The 25463-nt window shown below is 43.7% G+C and overlaps 1 protein-coding gene across 2 annotated transcripts in view; it reads left to right on the forward strand.

Moving 5' to 3' along the window:
- Positions 1 to 6186: 6186 nt before the first annotated feature.
- hs6st1a (heparan sulfate 6-O-sulfotransferase 1a) overlaps positions 6187 to 25463 on the forward strand; it is a gene marked incomplete at its 3' end in the record, with an annotated part of 57857 nt that continues 38580 nt past the window's right edge. For both annotated transcript variants that reach the window (XM_084045276.1, XM_084045275.1), the window contains exon 1: positions 6187 to 7043. In XM_084045276.1, the coding sequence (XP_083901402.1) occupies positions 6520 to 7043 (524 nt within the window). In that variant the 5' untranslated portion in view covers positions 6187 to 6519. The remainder of the gene's footprint in view (positions 7044 to 25463) is intronic.

Consider the following 25463-nt stretch of genomic DNA (forward strand, 5'->3'; position numbering starts at 1 on the left):
CACCTCTGTGGTCTGATTTAGGACAGTGAATGCATTGGCACAAGACCGAAGGACAGGATCCCCTTTTGCAAGCTTCTGGAAAGCTGGTCTTTTTGCCAACCCCGAAGATCCGAGAAGTCATGTCACAGCCAGTCACAGCATGGATGAACATCAACTGAGAACACATATCACGTCCGAGTACTTCTTTTAAATTGTTTATGTCATACAAAACTGCCATCAGCTTTCGACTTGTCTGATCTGAAAAAAAAGGCCCTTACGATCTCCCTGTGCATAGTGAATAGTAAGACAAGGATATCAGTATCTTCTCCAATCAGCATAGTGGTGTGAAGAAGAGCTGCATCCACTGCAGCCTTTACTATGTCTACATCAGCATCTCCAGGTGCATTGACCACAGTGCAATCCCTTTCTTTCAGTTCATCACTCAATTCAAATGGTGAAATCAGTATCATCAGAAGGTTTTTTTTCCTAGATTTTTTGTATGTGTAGACTCTACACATGGAGGTACCACAATAAATTGAGATTTTCAGCTCCATTTTGGACGCCATCTTGAAAATGGCGGCTTTCTGGGAGGTATATTTTGGTAAACTTTTAGTATGTTATTTAGCATGCCAAATACTACCAGAATCCATTGAAAAACCTTTAGTATCAATTTTTTGGGTGGTTAAGTGACATGTTTTCATAGATTGGCTCACCTATGGCAGCAAATTCAAACTTCAATTAGTGTGGGATTAACGTGGGATCTGTGCAACCTTCCTCATCATTGCTGATGGTTGTAATTGTCAACCTGAATAGCTCATTATTACCTCCATAATTGTCGAGTTTAAGCTACTATAAAAAGGTCAGGTAGGTTATTATGGGCCAGCAATGTTCGGAATGTAGTCATTGGGCCAAGCCATATTTTGGTACCACCTAAGGTGACCGTAAAGTCTTTGTATTTTTGTCTTCCTACATGTCTCTAGTTTATATTTTGGTATGATAACCCTTCCAATCTTGTAGCTTAATGGCAGTTATCACTACCTACCGGCTAATGTATCCGGTAGGAGACACAAAGTAGAATCTTTGTGTCTCCTACCCCGGGCATCAAATTATTGCGCCAAAAACCAAAATATATCCATGTATTCAACGCTTCATGGGGTGTGCAATTGATAGAAAATAAATCATTTTTTGGGTGAACTCCTCCTTTAAGTTTTCCAGGGGGACTCTCTACCCATTCAGCTATGACCACCCTAGACCGAAGGAGGGTCAACTTTTACAAGCTTATGGAAAGCAGTCTTTTTGCAAACACCAAAAATCTGAGAAGTTATCAATTGCACACCCCATGAAGCCTTGAATACATGGATATATTTTGGTTTTTGGCGCAATAATTTGATGCCCGGGGTAGGAGACACAAAGATTCTACTTTGTGTCTCCTACCGGATACATTAGCCGGTAGGTAGTGATAACTGCCATTAAGCTACAAGATTGGAAGGGTTATCATACCAAAATATAAACTAGAGACATGTAGGAAGACAAAAATACAAAAACTTTACGGTCACCTTAGGTGGTACCAATTTGTGAAAATATCAGTGTTGGCCCCTGGACTAATTATAGAGGTGAGTGGAATCTGTAGAAGTTGAGGGATTAATGTTGATGTGCGTGCAAAGTTTCACAGCAATCGGATGCTTTTTTTATGAGCGATCCAGTTTAGAGGACCTTGTATTGTGATTTGTACTTCCATGTACTGTTACCATGTCTTTCTAAATAAAGTATTCAATCAATGAATATTCAATCAATCAATCAATCAATCAATCAATCAATCAATCAATCAATCAATCAATCAATCAATCAATCAATCAATCAATCAATCAATCAATCAATGCTGCATTCATGATTTGAGGCATTTTTTTCAAAACGAGCCACTCACTCCTACAAACTTTAGATGCCTATCTTAGCCAATCAGGATGGGATATGAAAAATCAGACAGATCCGCCTTGATCACATGAGCTAATGTGTTCCGATTTGCGTGATGTTTGGACAAAATCGGTTGGAGTAATGCAAAAATGCAATAATCAGCCTCCTGGTGGCGCTATAACAGGACAATGTGAAAAGGGTGGCAATGGCATTTGTTCCTCGGTCTAGTGGGAATGTGCGTGCCAATCTTAAACGGACAGATCCGTCTTGATCACATGACTTTAGAGATACTGTGTAAGGATTTGCGTGATGCAGCTGGGACATGAAAGGGCCTTGAATCACTTGTCTGAATGGGTTTAGTTCGCAATAATGACTAGTTATTACACAGATAATTACTAAAGAGATCCATAATTTCACACAAAATATGATTTCATTGCTTTCACAGAAAAAAAACATATAGTCTGTTTACCCCGTTATATTCTATAGTTGGAACTATAACCCAAGGACCTCATTGGAAACAAGACCGCATCAAGGACTTTTATGAATGGACCTTTTCGACAAAGTATTTTAAATGTAACTGTGCTGTTTTAAATTTTTTGCCTAATAAAATATTCAATCAATCAATCAATGCCTATAGTAACATTGATTGATTCATTGAATACTTAATTAACAAGATTGTTAATAGTACAGGTAGTACAATCAAAGGTTATGCTAAAAGGATAACACAAAAAAACCCAGGGCTACTTAGTGTACTTTTCGAGGCAAAAGAAAACAAAGAGACAAAACCAGTGCAGCTACCGGCACAGGACGTAAAACACAGAGAGCCCCTGGAAAGAATATGGAAATATCTGTCTAAGCAGGGTCATTATGCAAAGGCAATAGTAAACTGGTTCTGATGATAAAGAGACTGTCATATCTCCATAACTGAGCCAGAGGGCAACGCGCTCTGTAGCATCCATCTTCTTTAAGTAACGCCGCTCATAATAATGATACTGCATATGGTGAGAGCAAAACACACACACAAACACAAACACACACACAAACATATTGTGATAAACCCACACACTTCAACAAATCCATACGCAGTATTAATATTCTATCTCTTTCTGTCTGTCTCACTGAAACGCACATGCACTAAAAGACTGACGGACAGACAGGCTCAAACACAATCTCCCACTATTTAACACAACTGGTATATGCCACGGGGATGGCAGAAGTCATAATCACACCAGTGAGGAACAGCGGTGTGACAGCCGGGTGCTGCTTCACTGTAAATAAAGAACATGTTAATAAGTAGTTTGAATTATTCAAGCCTGAGACCAGCCTCAAATGCTGTTTGCCTTCGCCACACTCAGTTCACGTCACGCTGAGATAATCTTGTGAAAAAAGCGGACAAGGAAATACGTCTTCCAACAGGGTGCAAACAGGTTAGTCAAAACTAATACCAAGTTCTTTTTTTCTCCCCTGCACAATGTAGCTAATTCACAAAATGTGATTGTAAATTGGATGGATTTGTCAAAGTCATGGCTTCAAACAAATGCAGTTTCCATGGGCCTGTGGGCTAGTTTACTGGAGATATGGTTAGTACAGAACAGAGCATTAAAGGACAGAATGTGATAAGACCAAGCAGGAAGCTTCCGGCCTGAAAAATGAAGCCAATGTAGAAATAACTTATAACCTTTTTTTCTATCTAATAGCTAGCAGGGGGAAATCCACTGGTTGCAAAATGAAGTTTGATTGCCTGGAAGTCAACGGGAAAATGATCCTACTTCTCACTTGATTTACTCCCTCAGTAAACATTTTCCAAATTAATTCATGTGGCTACAATGTGATTGACATCTACTACTATATACTACCACGGTGATCAAAATACAGGTGGAACAATGCATCTCCCAAACTCTACCATCTCGTCCAATTAGATTACCAACATGGTGGCATTCAATTTGGCAAACTTGAGGCTTCAAAATGGGTCTCCACAAACGTGTGGGTGACTCTTTCCATATTTTCTTTTACAGGCTATGGATAAAACATGGGGGGCCCTATATTGGGCACCGCCTTACTCCCGCCCTTATCCCTAAACTTATTAGCGATTTTTTACTATTTTTAAAAACATTTTAAAATAATTCAACTAGCCGATCTACATAGACACATTGTGAGTTTGTAGATTGGCTATATTTGAAAATGTTTTTCAAAATAGTAAAAAATGGCAAAGAAATGTAGGGATAAGGGGTAAGGCAGCGCCCAAGATAGGAGGAGGAGGAAGAGGAAAAGCCATGGGGACACCAAAATCAGTAGGGTTCACTCATCCTCTGGGCAGCATGAATGCTTTCAGCAAGTTTCATGTTAATCCACCATTTACATTTTGAGATATTTTATGCACTTGGACATTTAGGAAAGGCCATGGGTCACTAAAATCAGTAGGGGTCATCCTCTGGGGAGCATGAAGATACAAAGCAATTTCCATGCCAATCCAGCCAATAGCAGACAACCCCATAAATGTCAGTGTAAAAAAAGTATAGTGAGCTATGTTTTTACATTCTATTTATGCCACATAGGCTACACATGTTTTTGTACTGTCTACAGCTGCCTGCTGCATGGAATAACATTTTGGAAGATTGTTTTGCAATTCTTTGGTTGTGCTGAGACAGGAAAGTAAAGAGACTGCATGCAGGGCAGAGAGATGACATGCAAAACATGTTCCGAGGTGGGAATCAAACTCAATACATTATAAGTAATACTTGTTTTCCTCTAGGTACCCCTGCAAATGCTTGCCATACCGTATTAACCATATCTTGTTGTGTATATTGTTGTTAGCAGCACAGTCTTGTAGAAGGCCGGAAGCTAGAACATGCCACACCACCAATATTTTGCTGCTTACCCATTTTGCTGAGTACAAAGGAAAGGACCCCAATGGAAACAAGCCATAGGCTTTCTTGGGTTTCAAATCCTCTTAGCAGACCTTGTATTGAACTGTACTTTCCTGTTTTTTTTTTTTTTTTTTTGTGCAAATTGGTAATAAAGTATTCAACCAATCAAACCTGTATGTGTGAGAGACAGTGAGTTTGAATCATATATTATGATTCATACCATATAAGCAAACCTATCAATTGCACTGAGACAGGTTTCAAGAAAATTCTGTGAAAACAGAGTGCTTACAATTATGAGTCATCACCACACACCGGAAAATTATAGGTTTAGTAAATTCACGGCTTTGATTCATACAAAAGCACCTTTCATCCCTGACCACCAGCATATAATTCACAGCCAATTAACAAAAAAATGTTGTTTTCAAATCCTGTTTGGTTATTTGGCTGAGCCCACGGACGTCATTTAGCCTTGTTGTGAATAGACTAATATCTTGAATACGAATACTGTGTGTTTGTAAGGGCATGAAATCCAGTTTTGTCTTGCAGCCCAAGGGGTAGGCCTATACCTAAAGAAGACACTGTCAGCTTTGGTAACTTTACAAAAGCCAGTCTTATCTCCACATCCAGCAGTTGAAACATGTCTCTCTCTCATTCTCAGATATGATTAGTCAAAACATGCTCGACAGTAATCGCCCTTGGGAATAATAAATATGTAGAGACTGACAAGTTGCTCAGCTGCAGAGAGAAAAGGGACCTAATCTAATGATGTTCCTCGGCGTGCTGCTCAGTGGCGACCACCAGCGGTGGAAACGCAAGAAGCAACGTGAATCATAGGGAACTGTTGATCTTATGGTTCTTGGATACGACTACAATCTTTAATTGTGAAGCTTAATGGCAGTTGTGTTTCTTTTTAAGACTGCTAACGTTTATCTTTAGAATATTGGTAATATTTTTTGTAGCCTGATTTTATTAGAATTTAGAAAAATTGCATTGTTCTGTGTAACATGATATGTACCTAACATTGTGCATGCAGATATATCAGAACAGGAGGATATGGTTGTGTTAAAAGAATACAGCTACTTTTGTTTCTCCCATAATTATTTGTCTTTGATAATATTGGAACAGAGTGTATAAGGTTATTTGTATTTAATACAAAAAATACACTGGATTTTACCCCTTAGTTCTAGATGAGGATCGGGCAAAAAATGTGAATAAGGTGACATTTTGTTAATGACTACCCTGCGTCTGAAGTTTATGCGAGCCATTGACTTTGAGTGGTGCATGTCAACCAAGAAATTAAAATTCTCCTTTTCATTCGTTTTTGTGTAGTCAGTGGAGAAAGCGAGAGAGAGCGAGAGAGAGAGAGCGAGAGAAAGAAAGAGAGCGAGAGAGAGAGAGCGAGAGAGAGAGAGAGAGAGAGCGAGAGAGAGCGTAAACGACGGGAATGTGTTGTGTTAAAAAGGTAGGATTCGCGCTGCATCCTGGGTACATAACTCCATGGTGATGCAGTAGTGACTGTGAGCCCGAGGACCCACGCACACATACACACGCGCGCAATGCAACGAGAGCGAATGTAAACGGGGCGAGCAGCAGGAATCCAGCGAGTTGCAACAATGTGTGTTTTGTCGTAAGAACGAATGAACGAGCGCGGCTACAATGTATCAACTTCTTTTATTCGGCTCATAGTCGCAAAGGGAGACGCAGCGAGAATGAAGCTCGGCGTTCTCTGTTCTCTGTCCGCTCGACTGGGAAATGGTAGCGTATGAGCCGCACTGGAAGAAGGAACATGGTTGAGAGGAGCAGCAAATTTCTGTTGATCGTTGTGGGATCCGTGTGTTTTATGCTGATCCTTTATCAGTACGTGGCTCCGGGGGTGATTAATTTCGGCTCCCCGCACGGCTACTTCACGGAGGAGGACGAGGGGGACATCTTTCCCACTCCGGACCCCCACTACGTGAAGAAATACTATTTCCCCGTCAGGGATCTGGAGCGAACAATCGATTTTCAAATCAAGGGGGAGGACGTGATCGTCTTTTTGCACATACAGAAAACGGGGGGGACTACCTTCGGGAGACACCTGGTGCAGAATGTTCGCCTGGAAGTTCCCTGCGACTGTCGACCGGGTCAGAAGAAATGTACCTGCTACCGGCCGAACCGCAAGGAGACCTGGCTCTTCTCTCGCTTCTCTACGGGCTGGAGCTGCGGCTTGCACGCCGACTGGACCGAGCTCACGAACTGTGTTCCGGGGGTTCTTAACAAGAAGGAGAACAAGTTAAAAAATCAAAGGTAAAAACAACTAAACGAGCATATTGGTTATGACATTGACTTAAAGGTATTAGCCTTTATTTCGGGCTAAATCTCTAAATAAGAAAGATCCCACTATTACATTTGGACACTTTTCCTCATCCTCCAACTCATATTGACAAAACAGCTTTTAATGTGAGTGTGGAGTGAGTGATCTACGGCTTGTTCAATTAGCAGCGGGATCAAGGGTCTATCGTTACAGTGGGTGGGACATTATTATTATGGCTAAGATATGAAACGATAGTTACGGGAATAATGACGAGGAAAGTCTGTCCTCTTAAGTAGGCTACTTGGTTTGTTGATGGATAATCAAAGGCGACTGTTGATTGACAATTGAGGTCGCACATTAAAGCCAGTATTCCCATAAATGCCAGAGAAGATCAACAGTGCCCCAGTCTGACAATTGTTGATAAAATGCCATTAACAGGGAGCCGAGCGCCCGCTGAAAGGCAGGCAGCAGCTGGCTGGCTGGGCTCTTTCACAATCAAATATTAAAGCCTCTCACCCGAACAAGACACGGCTGGGTGTTTTGCCTTTGCAAGCTGTTTGTGGAATATTTTCACTGCGTCTCCACATTGATTGAAAAAGAACCGCAGACAGCCGATGTTCTTATTAAATTATGAGCTATTATTTGTTCTCCGCACTGCACTCCCTTTTGTTTGGAACACTGTGCATCCCTCTCCCAGACATATTGACAACTGTATCAACTTCCATTTCACTGCACCCTTGTGGTTAAAGGCTATGCTTATTGAATGGTTTAGGTCAGTGGTTTTCAACCTTTTTCATATCAAGGTCCATTATGTATTTGGCATTTGAGCCAGGGACCACCATTTGATGAGATTTAGACTCTCAGACCTAAGAAGACTTAGAATATTTCGTTGTCTTTGGATAAGATTTAGTCCACAAATCCATGCTGTATTGATGTTGGTACCATATAGGAGAGATAACAGGCAAATATTGATAAAAAATAACAATTCTTCTACGTTCTCTATTGTGTAGACTTCTTGTAAATTAAGTAATGCAAATGTTTACAGTAATTTAACTCTTGAGAGCATAACATGAAACCAGGTCCATTTGGTTTCATTTCACACTCTCAAGAGTAGCTGGGAACCACCTGGAACCCCCTCAAGGACCACTGGGTGGTCTCCGGACCACTGGTTGAGAACCACTGGTTTCTATATGGCCCGTGCTCGTTTAATATTTTATTTTAGCAATGCAGAATGATAGACAAAAGGATTGATTTATGTTAAATAAATAAAAAACGGGGGAATACAAGTAATAGAAGAGAGTTTGTGCTCAGTCTTGTCAGGCTGGGCTGCTCAAACAAGGGGGTTCAGAGCTGCAGGCTGGCTGGCCTGGGAGGGGGCAAGGGGACCCTGCAGGGGTTTGGCTCCGCTCTAATCCGGGTGATTATTACCGCTGGGACACACACACACACAAGCAGTGGTATTTGCTGTTGGCGTCAGTCCCAGCTCCCGTGGTTTTCCCGGTCAGAGGTGATAACGTGTCTGACCGGCCTGCATGGAGAGCCGAGATATCACGCTAGATCCAGGATAGACGGACTCTTCCACACTTAATACACATAGGATTAATAGGACTAAACTCCTGTGGTGTGTGTGTGTCTGTTTCTGTGCCCATGCCTGCATCTGTTGTCCACTTGCATACAAACAGCAAGACCGGCTGCTTGCAACTTGATTTTATGTATGCGTGTGTCCCTGTCTGTGTGTTTGAGCATATCAATGTGTGCATGTGCACCTGAGACAGGCACAGGAAGAGAGAGCCTGAGGAAGGAATGATAAAAACCTGGGTGGGTGTGAGCGCAGACTGTGGGAGGGAGATCTCTGCTTTTGTTTTAATCTGCTGTAATAGCACTACTGACAGGAGAAACAAGGGACAATAAGCTTAATGGCACCCTGAAGAAGAACAATACCACCTTGTATCACACACACACACACACACACACACACACACACACACACACACACACACACACACACACACACACACACACACACACACACACACAGCTCCACTTCCAAGACAAAGAAAACTGAGTCACACTGCTGCATTAAGAACTGGAAGTTATCTGTCCCCCATGACTCAATTTGATTATATTTCTTTAATTCTTTCTTACCTTCTTCCTGACATCCATCTGCCTCATTGTCTCTCTATGTCCCTCTCACTCGCTCTTTGTCCCTCGCTTTGAATCTCAGTCTGTCTGTCTGTCCGTCCATCTGTCTGTGAGTCTCTCTCTCTTTCTTTCTAGTCATTGTGGTGAAGCTTGTTGGTGACATCTGTCTTCCAGGGCGGTAGCAGTGGTTGCGTGTGGCCAGCGAGTGACAGGGAGAGCGAGAAAGGGAGGGAGGGAGGGTGGGATGGAGAGATCATCTGTGTTTACAGACTAGAGGAAAGGGATTTCTCACAGCGGTGTGGTACGCATGGTTTTCAAATCTGCTGTGTGTGTGTGTGTGTGTGTGTGTGTGTGTGTGTGTGTGTGTGTGTGTGTGTGTGTGTGTGTGTGTGTGTGTGTGTGTGTGTGTGTGTGTGTGTGTGTGTGTGTGTGTGTGTGTGTGTGTGTGTGTGTGTGTGTGTGTGTCTGTCGGCAGTGCGGTAGATATGGTTGGAAGATCAGCCTTTGGCCTCGGCCAGCGGAGGGGTTACTTACAGACCTGAGGCATGCACAGATTGCACACAGACAAAACAAAGATGCTCAGCTCACTCAGAGGAAGACATCTACTTTTTATTAAGAGAGGGGAGGGAAAACGCACCAATATAGAGATCATCATTCGCCACGCACACATACACAGTAAAATCCCGATTTAACGCAGAGTAAAAACTCCTTCTACACACAAGTTAAATTTACACCAAGGCTGTTACTGTGTAAAGCCTTTTTCCCCTGGAATACTGTACATTTATTTGCCAGCATAGGCAAGTGGGAGTGTCATTCTCACACACCCTCCTTAATGGTTAAGCACCATAATGTGATTGTTCGATGAACATTCGTGCGAGAGGTGACTCAATTCACAGGAACGCGCTCACACAGGCATGCATGTCACATTCATGCATGAAACTAACGGCATGAAAAACTCTGCAAAAAAGATGTTTTGAAGTAATGAGGATACGAATGGATACAAGACATTTGGGATACTCTGGAGTATAATACATTTTTTTATATAGTTTTGCTGCTGTTAAGTGCGGATCCCTGTTATTTTCTCTCTTCTGTCGTTTTTGGATTCTTCATTCAATGTAAAGGTATGCGACAAAAACTAACATTCTCCATGTATGCAAGGCTTCACAGGCTGAATAATTTCTTTTAAAAAAAGTTATTTTGGGGCTTTTAAGTATTCCTTTAAGCATTTTGTTAATTGAACAGTTTTTGCCACCACAGTTGCAGGCAGCCTCTCTCATCCAGTAAACGAGACATGCTCGCAATCTGTCAGCAACATACTATGGACAGCTTTGAAGAAAGGTTGTCTGTGAGGGACTCCAACCTCAACCACATGGAAATTAATTAATGGAGAGAGATAGTACACATTTGTCCACTGTGTCTGTCACCAGAAACTGTGAAATCTCAGGCAAATTGTGTCAAAGCACGTTGGATTGATGTAAACAAACAGCGAATATCGGTGATAAAATCACAGTTCCAGCAGAGGGTGTGTCTAACGTTCAGAGTAACGGTTCACTCACACCAACATTGTTTTTATGAACACGTTTTTTTATAGAACAAGTTTGTGCAAACATCTCTTATGTAAGCACTGCCATTTCGCATTCGTCATGATACCGGTAAAGTGATGCTTTGCGTTCACAGTTCACACTCACGTACCGCGATTACAATGCAGGCATTCTGACTAGGTAGTGTGATGTGATATCGACGATACGAAATATACCGGCATTCAAAATCAGTGCATGTTCCCACAGGATGCCAAAATGAAATACACCAGGCATTTCAAGCGAGTGGGAACAGGGTTGAACACTGAGGATTTTACTTGGGCATGGATGTGCTCTGTAGGGGTGTGGGGAAAAAATGTATTCGAATACGAATCGCGATTCTCATGTTGGACGATTCAGAATCAATTCTCAATTTTTGAGAAGTTCTGGGCTTAATCGAAACGGTTTTGAATTGAGAATCAGGAAAAATCTGAATCGTGACCCCAAGAATCGGAATCGAATCGTGAGATAGCAGACGATTCACAGCCCTAGTGCTCTGTTGGTGATTGGAGAGAGTGTCTGTATGACTGTCTGTGTGTGTGTGTGTGTGTGTGTGGGGGGACTCGTTTTAGTAGAGAAACACAATTCGCTATATGATTGTTGAAAGGATGCAGCGGAGTCATGCTTCAGCAAGATGAAGGCATACAGAGGGAGGGAGATAAATGGTTGGTAAAAGTAGAGATACATCTGTCCATTGGAGATGCGCAGATGATGAACACACACAGAAGGGGAACAGAGGGGTGTTCAGAATGGTTTTGATTTTCCACTTCTTATATCGACAAGACAAAACACAGACTCTGATCTGAGGCCTTCTAATTGGTCAAGAAGTTGCCTATGACTCTATGCAAAGTAACAGCCATGCCTATACAATGAGACGAAGCAAATGATCTGGCCTGTGTGTGGGCTGGGGGGGTGTCTATCTTTAATCCAAGTGTGTCATAGAGCGTCTTAGCAAGCGAAGTGAAGTAAGTGATGGGGCTAATTTTGCCGCCTCTGTCTCAGCCCTCACGAATCACTCCCTAGTTTATCTCTCTCACTCTTTTCCTCACTCTCGCTCATCTCTACCCCGCCTCCTCTTCATCCCCTCTGCTCGCCTCTAAAACACTGTCCCTCCCTCTCTCCATGATGGTGTCATTCTCTAATCAAACAGCAGGCTTGCTTTCCGCTTGGTGGCTTTATGGCTGCAGGGCTCTCTCTCTCTCTCTCCCTTCTCCTCTCGCCTCTTTCCATCAAACCATCTCTCCTCTCGCCATCAATCCCCCCCTTCTCCATCTCTCTCTCTCCCTGCCTCTCTCTCTCTCCCCGAGCGTGACTACTGCATTAGAGGAAATGTCTTTTCATGGAAGATTTGCTGCAATTTCCAAAATGGCTGCTTTGCCTAATGGACAACTGCCTTGGTTCTAATGAATGATTACATGTATGAGGGGAGGGGAGGGAAGAGAAGATGGAGAGAAGCAGTGAAGGGTGCGAAGAAGGGGGTGCATGAGGATGAGTGTGGCATGATAGGACGGCCATTGGTATGATTGAAGGGACGATGAGGTGAAAACGTTTACTTTCATTGCTGAGGAGGTGGCTTGGGGAGGGGGGTGTAGTCAATTAGCACGGTTGTCAAGCTGCGGGCATTACTCTTTTTTCAATAGGTCTGTTTTAGATTCACAGCACACATTACCTCTCAGTAAGATGTGTGTGTGTGTGTGTGTGTGTGTGTGTGTGTGTGAGAGTGGATGTGTGTACACGTGGTAGCCTAGCAGCACGATGTCGTCGTCAAGTAGCCAGTCTGCCAGCCGTGAGCATTAGGAATCCAGTTGAACTTTAGGGAATTGCCAAGGCGGGCTAAGGGCTAGCTGGCTGACGTACGTGCTATTTTGGTGTGTTTGAGCATGCGTGGCCATGTGCAAGGCAGGCTGTGTGTAGCCAGGCAAGTCGGTGTGTGTTAATCCCATCAGATTAGCTGGGTTTAAGTGTCGGCAGCCTGGGTGCTCCAAAGCCGGTTACATCCTCATCCCGGCTATGCTGGCACAATGTTCCAACATTCCCGCAAATATTCCCACATCATCCTTCTAGCCAGTTATTCCTGCCGCCTTACCTGGTGTAAATCCCCCCACTCCCCCAGCTTGGCCTTCCCTGAATGATTAGTTAAGTGTGTGAGTAGTGCTGCCAGACACACTGTTGACTATGTGAGGAATGCACATATACCGTACATACACACAAACAGTCCTTTGTACCTCATCTGGACTTTCCTAAGTTAATACCCTGCCATTATATACCTAAACCTTAATGCCATCCTGACCATAACTTTAACATGACTCTAATTCTTCTAATCCTAATTCTTATTTTCAACCCTGCCAATAAACATCGTAATGAGGTTTCACAAATGGTGCTCGCAAGGGACAATGCTTCTGGGACCATTTAACCCCTCAAGATAGGAAAAACAGTCTACTCACTCATGAAAGGGTGAGATATCTGTGTTATGTCATCTGTAGCTGGAAGCAAGTGTTGACAGGTCTGTCCCAGCTACAACACTACTGACTCCAGTCTCCAACTAACTGAGGTTCAAGCTCAGGTCAACCTAACTCGATACCCTTCCTTACCCCCCCAACCTATGGCCTAGTGCAATAAGTAAATGTGGATGTTTTAATATCCCACCCATTTTTTACATAACTATTGTCTTTGTTCAAGTTCAAGTTATTTACATAAGTTATGTACTAATAATTGGTGCCATTTTATTTGGCATCCATCTTCAGGGAGAAATGGCATAAGTGAAGCCATCACCGAATATTGAACTGCTATTTGTGGTATTAGACGTTTCTGTGTACGTAGCGTAAAGCCAAATGGCACAAACAAGTTCAATGGAGAAGATTGAATATGTAGATAATTGCATTGCGATTATTTAAATATGCAGGAGACGCCAAAGAAAGGTGGCTCAAACACTCGGTGGTCTGCTAGTGTCTCCACCACCAGCCTTAAGTATTGATTAGCCATTATAGATCAACAAGGGTTTTTCATTGATTGATAAAACTTGACTGACACACTGGTGGAGAGCAAAGCCATTTCCAGGCTGCTCAAGAGGTTACACACAACAAGGAAGGAAGATGGACAGAGAAAAAAGAGGAAAAGAAAACTAAGAGTGATCTGTCTGCTGATCATTACACAGCCTCTGCAGCTTTCACGCTGTCAGTCTTGTCCCTTCCACCCTCTGTTGCCGACTGTCAAATGTCATTCCCCCCTCCAGAGTGAATCTTGAGCCGTGGGGACAAATAGCCGTGCGGTGAATGATTAGCGGACATTTCTATGCCTGGTAATGAGGGGTGCTACGCTACAGTGGCTCCGCCAACAGGATTACTGCCGATTGATTAGCCTAGCCTAGCATTAGCTGCGGCTAGCCAAAAGCAAATGGTTGATTAGAGTGCCCATTTCTGAGGTTGGAAATGAATGGTGCTATGGAATGCTAAATTAAGCTAACCATGAGAATGGGATTACAGGCTATTAATCAGACAGGGGGGTGGCTTCAGTCATTAGCTGGCCCCACGGCAATGTCAGCATGTTCTCTTTGCTGATCCTACTTCCTGGTTTATAAATCAGTTTGGGCCTCATTTAGCCATTTTCCTTTTGACCCCTTCCCTTCATTGTGATCTCTCAAACTGGCCCCTGGGTGTCTCCAGCATTCTTCCTGTGAGCCTACCCCCCACTGTGCCACTTTCTCTGGTGGCTATGCCGGTCTTCCCCCATTCCCTCCCTTCTTTATGCTCTTAAAGATGGAGGGGGGCAGTGAAAGAAGGACAGAGTGGGATGGAGGGAGAGAGCACTCCCCAGTGATTGTATTTCTCTGTATCCATGACCTGTGTTTCTTGTCAAGTCCCAGGATGTGTCAAGCCCAGACAGGATGTGACCTCAGTTCTCCCCGTCGTCTCCTGTCTCCATTCCAAGCTTGTCTCAGTTATTTGTTTACGAATAAATCAACACATTAATTTTCAAAACGCGTTCTGTGTTTATGAATAAATACATCTATTCACTAATTCACTGAGTGTGTGTGTGTGTGTGTGTGTGTGTGTGTGTGTGTGTGGCATGGCAAGAGGAGGCATGTGAACGCAGAGGAGAGGCTGACAAGCGTGTTAATTGAATTGTGGGAAAAATGCAAATCCCACTCTGCTTCTTTGAATCAGGGGGAGGAGTTTAAACTGATTGGGACTGTCTCTCATTTGGGTACACACACACTCAGTGTAGGCTAACGTTTACCAATGCGCAGAAGAGAATGAATGATGTTATTGTGTCTGCATCCTTCCCTGCCTTGCTGTCTTTCATCCATCTCTTTTTCTTCCTTGCACACCATCCCAAGACTTCAATCGTGTGTGTGTGTGTGTGATGCATACGCCAATGGGAGAGCTAAACTGCTGATGCCATTCAGGGAGAGAGAGGGAGAGATTCCTCTCCTTGCTGCACTTGCTTTGTCTTCTTTGTTCGAGGGCAAAGCTGTAGATCTCTCTCTCTCTCATATACACAGGACACACACGCACTGAAAGATATGGGGAGCGTGTCCTGTCTGCAATCACAGTATCACACACTTTAGCAGGGAATTGCACAAATCTGTATGACCTGTCTGATTTGTGTGTACGTACGTATGTAGCCCTTTTCCTCTCTGACTGCTAACAGCACATAAGAATCTTGTCACTAGAGGTTACATTGTTGTGATCTCCTCTCCAGACAATCACACACACACACACACACACACACACACACACACACACACACACACACACACACACACACACACACACACACACACACACACACACACACACACACACACACTAACATATATGCCCCCCAGCTCTTGCAGTTCTCAGTCAACTGACCTGGTTAAATAAGGGTTAAACCAATATGTCACCTCATCTGGAAATCTCAGTACGAGCCTGCGTGACTGCTGAAGTGGATGGTTTTCTAAAAAGAAGTGGGCCAGAGGGCCTCGGTGGTAACCAGAGACAGATCTGTGGAAGGAAGGAGCTGAGCGAGCGCTGCTGCTGCCCCAGTGAATAGAGGTCGGTGTTAAAAACTAATCCAGTTACACTATTCTTAGGTCTCACCACCTCTTTGTCTCTTCGCTCCTCCTCTCTTCTCCCCAAGTGTTGCCCACGTTGATGTGGATCCGGTGCGCGCGGGGGGAGAGAGAGGGGGGGTGTATTTCATCCTTTCCTCTCATTGCTAGCTCTTCATTTAATTTTCCTCTCTGTCTCTCTATTGCACTCTCCTTGCCGCCTGAGTCTCTCAGTCACACTCCTTCCCCCTCATATCCCCTTGTGTGGCCTCCTCCTCTCTCTCTCTCTCTCTCTGTCTTTTACAGTTCTCTCTGCTGCTCTGTCGAAAAGTTCACTGCATTACCAACGACCCCCCCTCCCTCCCAATCTACCATGTCATTTTCAGTCCCCAGTGCACGTCGCCGACGTCGGCTTCCTCTAGATAGAGGAAGTGATGCGTCAGGAAGTTCTTTTATCTGACAGTGATCTGATCTGATGTGAGATTGAGATAAACACTGGAGGAGGGCTGTGCTCTCTCTCTCTCTGTCCTCCCACCTCCACCTCACCCATGGAACCGGGTGAGGTAAGTGAGAGGATCCCTCATTTCTCTCTTGATTCTCAGACCACTCCGTGTCATGTGCATGAATGCGCGAAGCAGGAACAAAGGCAGTGGACTTGACGAATTTAGAACAGTGTGTACACAGGATGATGGGGTGACGCACACCCTATCAACAACTCCCAAAATATATACAAAAGACGTGTAAACGTGTCGGTGTGATTTTTACTGGTGCCATGGTTGCGTTGTTGAAAGGGGGTTTGTTCCAAACTGTGATATTCACTGTTAAGGTAGCTCACCACCGCACCGACGATGGAGGTGGTAAACATTGGAAAGTGTCTGTTGCCGAAAATCTGATGTTGAATGGGCGGTGGGTGCACTGTCGTGTCGGGTCAGACTTGTAGGGAAGCGTCGAAAGTCTGACCATCGGGTAGAAGCGGGCTGGCGGAGAGGAGATAGAGCTCTCTGGTTGGCTGCTAAGAACCCTTTCTAAAATGTGGTACATTTATTTTGTCTGAATATAACGCATATCCATGGTATATTGATGTAACTACAGCTGCATGTATGCTCAAAATGCAGACACAGTGGGGGACTGTGCACGAGCGTGGCTCGTCTTATTCAAAAGCTGTCAGCTGTCATATTTTCTAAACTAAGCGTAAGCCTTATCTTTAACTGAGTTAAATGTCATAAGCACTTACTATTGATTTTCTTTAAGGCGAGAAAAGTCTGTAAAATCACCGAAGCAACCGTCGTATTCTATGGGTTTCACTTGAGTTTTTTCTTTTTACCATGGCAAACCGAGTGCTCATTCTCCAACTATTTCATGGGACAATAGATATACAGGGAAGATGAATTGGCCATTTTAGTAATTGAAAAGGATGATGACGATACGTTGGATTACTTCGTGGACACGCAAGGCTGGTGTGGTAAGTAGCCTATCCTGCAGTAGGCTACTCGAACAGAAATGATATGTTTCCATTTTTTTCTAATCATTCTAGCTATTTAGTGCCACCAGGAGGCCCAAGTTTTGTAAAACAAATGTTTTAATATTACTCCTTCAGATTTTGTCCAAAATTAGGAGGTTTTTTTTGGACAGGATTCACATCCGTCCTTTCCATTTTACAGGGTCCGTGGATGATTCCATAGTTGTGTTGGAGCGCCCCATGTGGAAAAAAAGAATACAAATTGGATTAAACGGTTATAGCCGTTTATGGCACTCGATTGTTGTATTCTACTAAACGGTTATAGCCGTTTTTTTAGCACACAATGTGTTAACATTGCCCTATTATATTGCTACCAGGAGGCCGACTTTTGCTTACATTTTTTAAATATATATTACTCCTACAAATGTTATCCAAACATCACGTACATTGATACACATTATCTCTATAGTCAACTGATCAAGACAGATTCGTCAGATTTTTCATATTCCCTCCTGATTGGCCAATTCCGAACATTGCTGGCCCAATAGTCTTGCGTAGCCAGACAACTATTCCACAATCTCTGAATGCTATTTAGAGTCTGGAACTACAACTCCTGAAATCCGAGAGAGGAAGCTGGCACTTCCGTTCAATATATTTTAAAATATCTTTACATTTTATTATTTTATTTCTATTTCTGCTAAGCAGCAAGCTAAATATACTTAGATGATTTGTATTTATATTAGGATAAATTTGCGCGACTGTGAAGACAAAACGGAAGTGGGGAGAAGGCGTCATATCCGGTTTATATTCTAATCATGATCAGAGCTTCCGAGTCCCAGACTGTATGACCGGAAACATTTGAAAATTGTGGGAGGCAACAGTCTGGCTACGCGAGACTACTGGCCCACAAACCTGACCTGGTGGAAACCTGTGCTCCGACGAGCACTTTTTCTAGTTTATTATATTATATCGATCATTAGCCTAGTTGAAGCAAAATTATATGCCTGTGTGCACATTCCGCTGTCGCTTGCTGCAGGCACGCAGTGTTTTTTATTTTATTAAAATCAAATATGAAAGATATGATACTCAAATTGTCTAAATACAGATAACCTTGTGCCCATGCCCTAAGCACCCTCCAGTGCAGTAGTTATCTTTATAATTTCTCAAATTATTTAAGCATGTAGGTTATGTTCATGTGTTTGTTGTTGAAAAAGACATCAAGCTATAAGCAATTCTTCTTCTGTCAGTGTCGGCTGTCAGGTGCATTCAGCAACCTTTTTTTCACACCGTCCAACCAACTGATCTCTAGTAGTCTGTTTGGTGGAGAGTTACCTTTAGATTTACAGTAATCTGAGTTCCCAGAAGTTTTCGCCGGCTCGGCGAGGAACTTCTGGGCCAGAGCCCTGGGATTTGTGGGCGGGATGTAATTTACGCTCTGAATCTGAGCGGACACGCCTCTTACCGGTCTGGAGCTGTGCAACTCGTCTAAAAAGTCCGACGAGAGGCAAACAGCAGTACACAACAATGGCGGCCGAAATTTCTCAAGGGGAAATTGCTTCCCGTCGATCCTATTTAGATGCAACACCCACTGCATGTGGATCCCGCCCCCTTTTCTTCATTGGCTGTTGATTTGAATCACAACGCAGTGGCCGCGCCCCCGCTGTCCAAACTCCGAGGCAATGCCTCCCAGACTAGATTTACAGTAGGTTGCACCTAAATCTCAAGCATGCACGCACTACAAGATATTAAAATAATTGTGCATCGCATGCTACAGTATATTATTAAGATTATCAAATTGCAAAGGTTGTATCATGTTGTGTTGACGTAAGGCAAGTTTTGTATTGAAGCCCATTTCTGCCCTAAAGTGTTTTTGTTTTGCGACCTTAGTTTAATTTCAGCTTTACATATTTTTCTTCTTACAGATATTATATTTGACTAGTTTTATCTCTCACAACGACTTTGTCTCACAGCCTTTTATCACGCAATTGTCTATCTCACATTTGTGAGAGAAAAGCACAGATATACGGTCAGAAATGTCAGACATAAGTCGGCCCCTTTCATTTTATTCAGTGTCGGAAATGGACTCCCATGGTTATCACATAACTCTGTTTTCATCGAACTATACAATAGTCAATTGAACAACAAAACAGAGAAACGAGTAGCATACAGGTTGTGTTCTGCAATTACTCGGGACGGACCACCTGCTTCCATAGTGATGAAGGAAGTGGAGCCAAGGCATTTGAAGCACACGTTGGTCTGCAGGAATATTCCAGAAAGATGTCACCCAGTTAGGGCCATGTTTATTTGCTGCTCGCATGTCGCTGGCCTTGATGATCGCCAACATGCAAATGCTCCGGTCGGTCATACAAATGCAGAGCATTGTGTATAGAGTGTTGTCTCGCACAACACACCCGCTCTCATATTTCTGTAGCTCTCTCTTTCACTTGCGCTGTCACTATCTCTGCATGTGCACTGTTGTAAATCAACATTCTTCCCTTTTTTGAATATGCTTCCCCCTCCCCTGTTTCCCCTATTCTCTCTCACTCTCCCGCTCCCTCCCTCTGTCTCTCTTCTAATCTTTTGTCCAATGTCTCTTCACGCTTGACCAGCCTTGCTGTGACTCTTGACTTCAAAGAGCTACTTCATTCATCAGTCAGTCATCAGAGAGAGAGGCCATTCAGCGCTGCGCTAAAAGAGAGGGAGGGCGAGAGAGGAGAGTGTATAAAAAGGGGAAAACGAGTGCATGAAAAGAGGGCGAAAGCGGATCCGCTCTTGACCGCGGGGGACCTCGGGAGACACACACTCCCACACACGCACACACACACACAAACACATACTGGCACCCTCGTTTAGTTTTTTCCCTGCCACTGTGTGTGTGTGGACGCTGCATACGATCCCTTCTTTCTTGTTCTGTTTATCCTTTCTTTTCTCTCCCTCTCCTCTCTCCATTCTTCTCTTTTTCGGCAGATGACACAAAGGAGTGTTGGGGCCTGTTCCCTTTCTTAATCCCTCACTGCACTGTGTGTGTGTGTGTGTGTGTGTGTGTGTGTGTGTGTGTGTGTGTGTGTGTGTGTGTGTGTGTGTGTGTGTGTGTGTGTGTGTGTGTGTGTGTGTGTGTGTGTGTGTGTGTGTGTGTGTGTGTGTGTGTGTGTGTGTGTGTGTTTCCATCTCTCAAACTGCTGCCCCTCTGTGGCATCTCTCCATCCATCCCTCTCTTTGTGTGCTTTCATTGCCCTCTTGCTCACTGACATTCTCCCTCTTTTTTCCCCATCCCTCTTTATTTTGAGGTGGCTGGCCAGCTACTTTTCAGGTCAGTGGGAATTGCAATTGCTTCTCCACTCAGCAGGGAAGTTGTGTGCGTGCGTGTACGTGGGTGCGTGCACACACACACGCATAACACCCAAGCACCCAAGCACAACTCCAGAGAAAGAGCGAAACGTACACAACCCTTTTCTTAGCCTTTTTCTATTGTATTTTCTGTGTGCGTGTGACTTGTACATACATGTGTATATGTGCTGGGCGCTTAACTCAACATGGCACATAACACATGCAGGTGTGCCTTACAAACCTGGCTCACCGTGACGCTGTTATTCCCTCTTTTCATCCCATCTTTTATCATTCCTTATCAGTTGAGAAACCTCAATTTTTTCCCCCTCTTCTGAGTCATGATTTGGGGGTTTTCGCCATGGGATTGTTTTTGTGGTTGTGTGCTATAACTGAGATGAATTGTTTGCTCTTATGATTCATTATGCGTACCAGCGCACTCTCGGGTTGACCTTTCTCGCTAGCCACGAGCAGGTTCACTGCGCAGTCAGCCTGATGGCTTTATCTGAACATAGATGTCAGGTTTTTCGTTTTGTTTTTTCATTTGACCTTTATTCATTCAGGAAGATCATTTAACCACATGGACTCTAGCATCCCTAATCTGGGCATGTCATAGGTGAACATTTGGCAGAAATAGGCAAACATTTGCCAAATGATATAGATATAGTAGCAGACATATACTGTATAGTACATAAGGTGCAGCCATAGAACATAAAACCAAAACATTATATAGATATTTGTGCATATAGTCTCATGTGCAGGCAATACATAATTTAGCAGCATACCATACAGTAGTATATCAGGCATGTCAGTGTATACACATAGGTGGCAGTTTGAGAGATATTGGACAGTATACTGTATGTATACATACATACAGGAAGGTGTTCCTGTGTGGTGGCTTGTGTTGTCAGGACAGGACTGCCTGGCGACAGGCAGTGCTCAGTGCTTGTTTAACCTTCTGACACTAGCCAGGTGGAAACTATTGTCCACCGTTACGGCTCTTGATACAAAGGTAGAACTTGCGTGGCCGTGTTTGCGGTAGTGGCATGAACAGATTGTGGCCGGGTGGTGCGTATTCTTAATGATTTGCTGAGCTTTGACTACACACCGCTGCTCGTATCATTCCTGAAGGGAGGGAAGCTCACCTCCCACGATGTGCTAGGCTGTCTGCACCACTCTCTGTAGGGCTTTCCATTCTAGGGCAGTACAGTTCCCATAACAGGAAGTGACATTGCCCAACAGGATGCTCTCTATGGTGCTATTGTACAACAACCTAAGGATGCGGGGGGCCCACTTTGAACTTCTTCAAATGACGGATGCAGTACAGGCGCTACTGAGCCTTTTTTTACCATGGCCTGTGTTAAGGTTGTGCGATATGCCAAAATATTCCTATCGACCATCGTCAACCAAAAAAACGCAGATTGATGATATATTCGCGCTAGAAAAGCAAATTAACGTAAGAACAGCTCCCCAGTCCTTAGCTCGAGTTATACTTCACCGTACAGCGGGTCACGGGTCGAAAATAGCAGATCTACAAGCTCACAATGTGCTGCGTCAGCGACGTGTTGTGAGCTTGTAGATCTGCTATATATATATATATATATATATATATATATATATATATATATATATATATATATATATATATATATATATATATATATATATATATATATATATATATATATATATATATATATATATATATATATATATAGCAGATATAGCAGATATCTATCTTTCCTGTACTTACTTACTATATATATATATGTGTGTGTATTTATTTTCCTGTCTGTACACACACACACACACACGTGCAGAACAAGGCAGCAGGTGTGAAGCCCTGCGTCAGTTACAGGTCTTTATAAAGCAGCAGAGGTGTGGAGTGGTTGATGGAACAGTTATTCAGCCATGCTATTATAACTCACCTGCTATTCCCTGAGAGAAAGAGTGCAATTGCACCCAGATTATGTATATGCATCCGAGAGAATTAGACCGTGAGAACATCGTGTGTGTGTGTGTGACGAGTACATGTTTGCGCACACAAGAAGAAACCACACGGCCCAACGTGGTGAGTCAGTGATTGTCACGTAAGCCTGCGAGCCACGCTTGAGGCCGGTCTGAACACGCCTTAACGACACACTCACATTAACCTTACCACAGGAGAGAGGGGAAGAGAGCGAGAGAAGCTTAGCTATGAAGAAGGAGCAGCAGAGGAGTGGTGAGGGCAAGGGGGGTTATAATTGAGCAACCGTGAAGTGACATCGAAAGGGAAAAAAAGAGTGAGTTTTAAGGAACAAGGCACAAAGGAGGCTGCACTGTAAAATCCTGAGTGACTTTCTGGACTCAAACTAACAGTGAGGATTTTGCTTTGTAGCGACAGGAGGTAAATGGAAAGAAAGGGGGGGGGGAGAATGAGGAAAACAAGAGGGCAGGGAGGTGAAGGGGAAAGTGTCTGGGACAGGAATGTCTCCTTACTTCTTCACGCCCCTCTCCTCCACTGTCTCCTGATGGAATGTTAATCAGCATAAAGAGGTCAGCCCTTTAGGTGTGTGTGTGTGTGTGTGTGTGTGTGTGTGTGTGTGTGTGTGTGTGTGTGAGGGTGAAAAGGTCACGGTTGATACCCTTTAGCCTTTTTGGACTTTCATCTGTTAACCAGAGTCCATTACATAAAGTCCTATTATAATCTTTTTACAAAGTTCTCCAGACCAGAGATTTCAGAGGATCAAGGCTTTTCAGTATCACTGTTGGCAGAATGTTTTCACTGTAGCTGTGTGTAATTGCTATGGTCATTACAAGGTTCATATGCAATGTTTTCTCTGTATTTGGATTTCTAGGCTTTTCCTGAGCAGTAGTATCGCTTTTGAGTTGTTTTTTGTCAGCAACGGTATAGGCAGAAAACTCTCTGTAAGTGTGTGTGTGCGTGTGTCCAGGCTGCTGTGGAAAATAAGGACATGTTCTTGGTCAACCTTACTGATTAAATTATCACTGGAGGGGTGAGATTTGTTTGTTTGCAGAGTGCTTAAGCTAAGGTCAGAGTTATCTTCCCAGCCAAAATGCTTGGAGAAAACCTTGAGTGAAATTATATAGTGGTGTTTAACTTTCACCTTATCTTGTAGAGAATGTCTTAATTGAGTCTCGATCTCAGCGGCATCTTGTAGCGTCTCTCTGACCTTGGATAGGACACGCCTATGACCTTTTTTTTAAAACTGGCGAGCGGGGGAGGAAAAAAAGACATTACACCCTACCAACCCTGAACCACATCACACTCTCTCTCCTTGTCTCAAACCCTGCTTAAATTGAGGCCAGGACATATGCTCTGCTCTGCTTCTGTACCCACCGAACTGTGTCACTGAGTGTGAGTCTGTCTGTACAAGTCTGGTTGCACCGGTGCATTCTTTTACGGGTTAACACATAACGGTATGTATGACCATGCATGTACCAGTTGACAGGCTTGTGAGATCTCCTTTTGATTAAGTTAACTTTAGAGTGAAAGCAAAAGTGCCACTCTGTCTCGGTGTTCTCTCGCTCTCACTGTCTCTCTGGCTGGTCACCACACACACACACACACACACACACACACACACACACACACACACACACACACACACACACACACACACACACATACATACAGTCACACACGGTTTGTCACTGTGCTGACTGTTGGGTATAACCAGAATGGGATGAAGTCCCTGTGGAATGAGAGATGTTATCTTCGTCGCTGCCTGTGTAACTATCTATATCTCTCTCTCCCTCCCTCCCTCGTCTCTCTCTCTACTTTTCCCCAATCTGCCATCTTGTTCCCTCCTCACACACTCACTCTCTCAGTCAGATAGCGGGAGACAGCTGCCATCAGGCTTATTTCAGACACTGACGCACACTCCTCTCTCACTCTCTCACTCTCTTTGCCACTTTACCTCCCTCTCTGTTCCCATCCTTCTCCTTTAGCTCGATTTATACTGATTCGTACTACCGCGTTGCGGACAGAAATTGCCGATCTATAAGCTCAAACGAGTCGTATGTGCTTAGATCTGCTACTTTGGGTCTGCGGCGCGGTCATATGACGGAGCATAAATTAGGCATTTGTCTCTCGCTCCCCTCCCTGTGAGGGCACCTACCTGTGAACCAGTGCATTTTTGTGTGCGTGTGGGTGTGTGTGTTTGTTTTTCATAGGTGTCAGTGCTGGAATGTGTTCTAAAGCTTGGGCCTCACCAGGGGAGGGTGGGAGGGAGAGAAAGATTGAGAGCAATCTGGAAGAAGACAAAAGGAAATCAGAATAACTCGTCTCCTTCTGCCCTTCTCTCTGCGGACCTGTCTGATTGTCTGTGTATATACTTGTCAGTCTGATTGGCTGTCTGTGTGTGTACCTGTCTGTCTGACTGTCTGAATGTGTGTATACCTGTCCATCTGGCCTCCTTGGCGAGGGGATTTTTGCACATTTGTTATTCTGTGTATGGCATATTAGGTCCTTTGTTCACATGACGTCCATTCATTCCTAACGGTGGTTCCTTGTTCCTCTGTCCTGCCTTGCTGTGAGCCCCTCTCTAAGCACAGTATATATATATATATGTATGTGTGTGTATATACACACACACACACACACACACACACACACACACACACACACACACACACACACACACACACACACACACACACACACACACACACAGTGTGTGTGTATATGTATATATATCACACTCACAGTATGATTGGAAAACCAGTCAGATTGAAAAAGGTGCACTCGTTTTCACCGACGGAGGGGCGGCATCTGAAGGTGACTTGAGCCACGAGAGGCACCACCGAGCGATAGGGACAGAATCGTAAATCATCGTCCCCCTTAGCCTCTGTACCTCCTAGACGTAATTTCTCTTTT

The sequence above is a fragment of the Gymnoscopelus microlampas genome, assembly GCF_963454915.1.
Source record: "Gymnoscopelus microlampas genome assembly, chromosome: 20".
In the NCBI taxonomy this organism is placed as follows: Eukaryota; Metazoa; Chordata; class Actinopteri; order Myctophiformes; family Myctophidae; genus Gymnoscopelus; species Gymnoscopelus microlampas.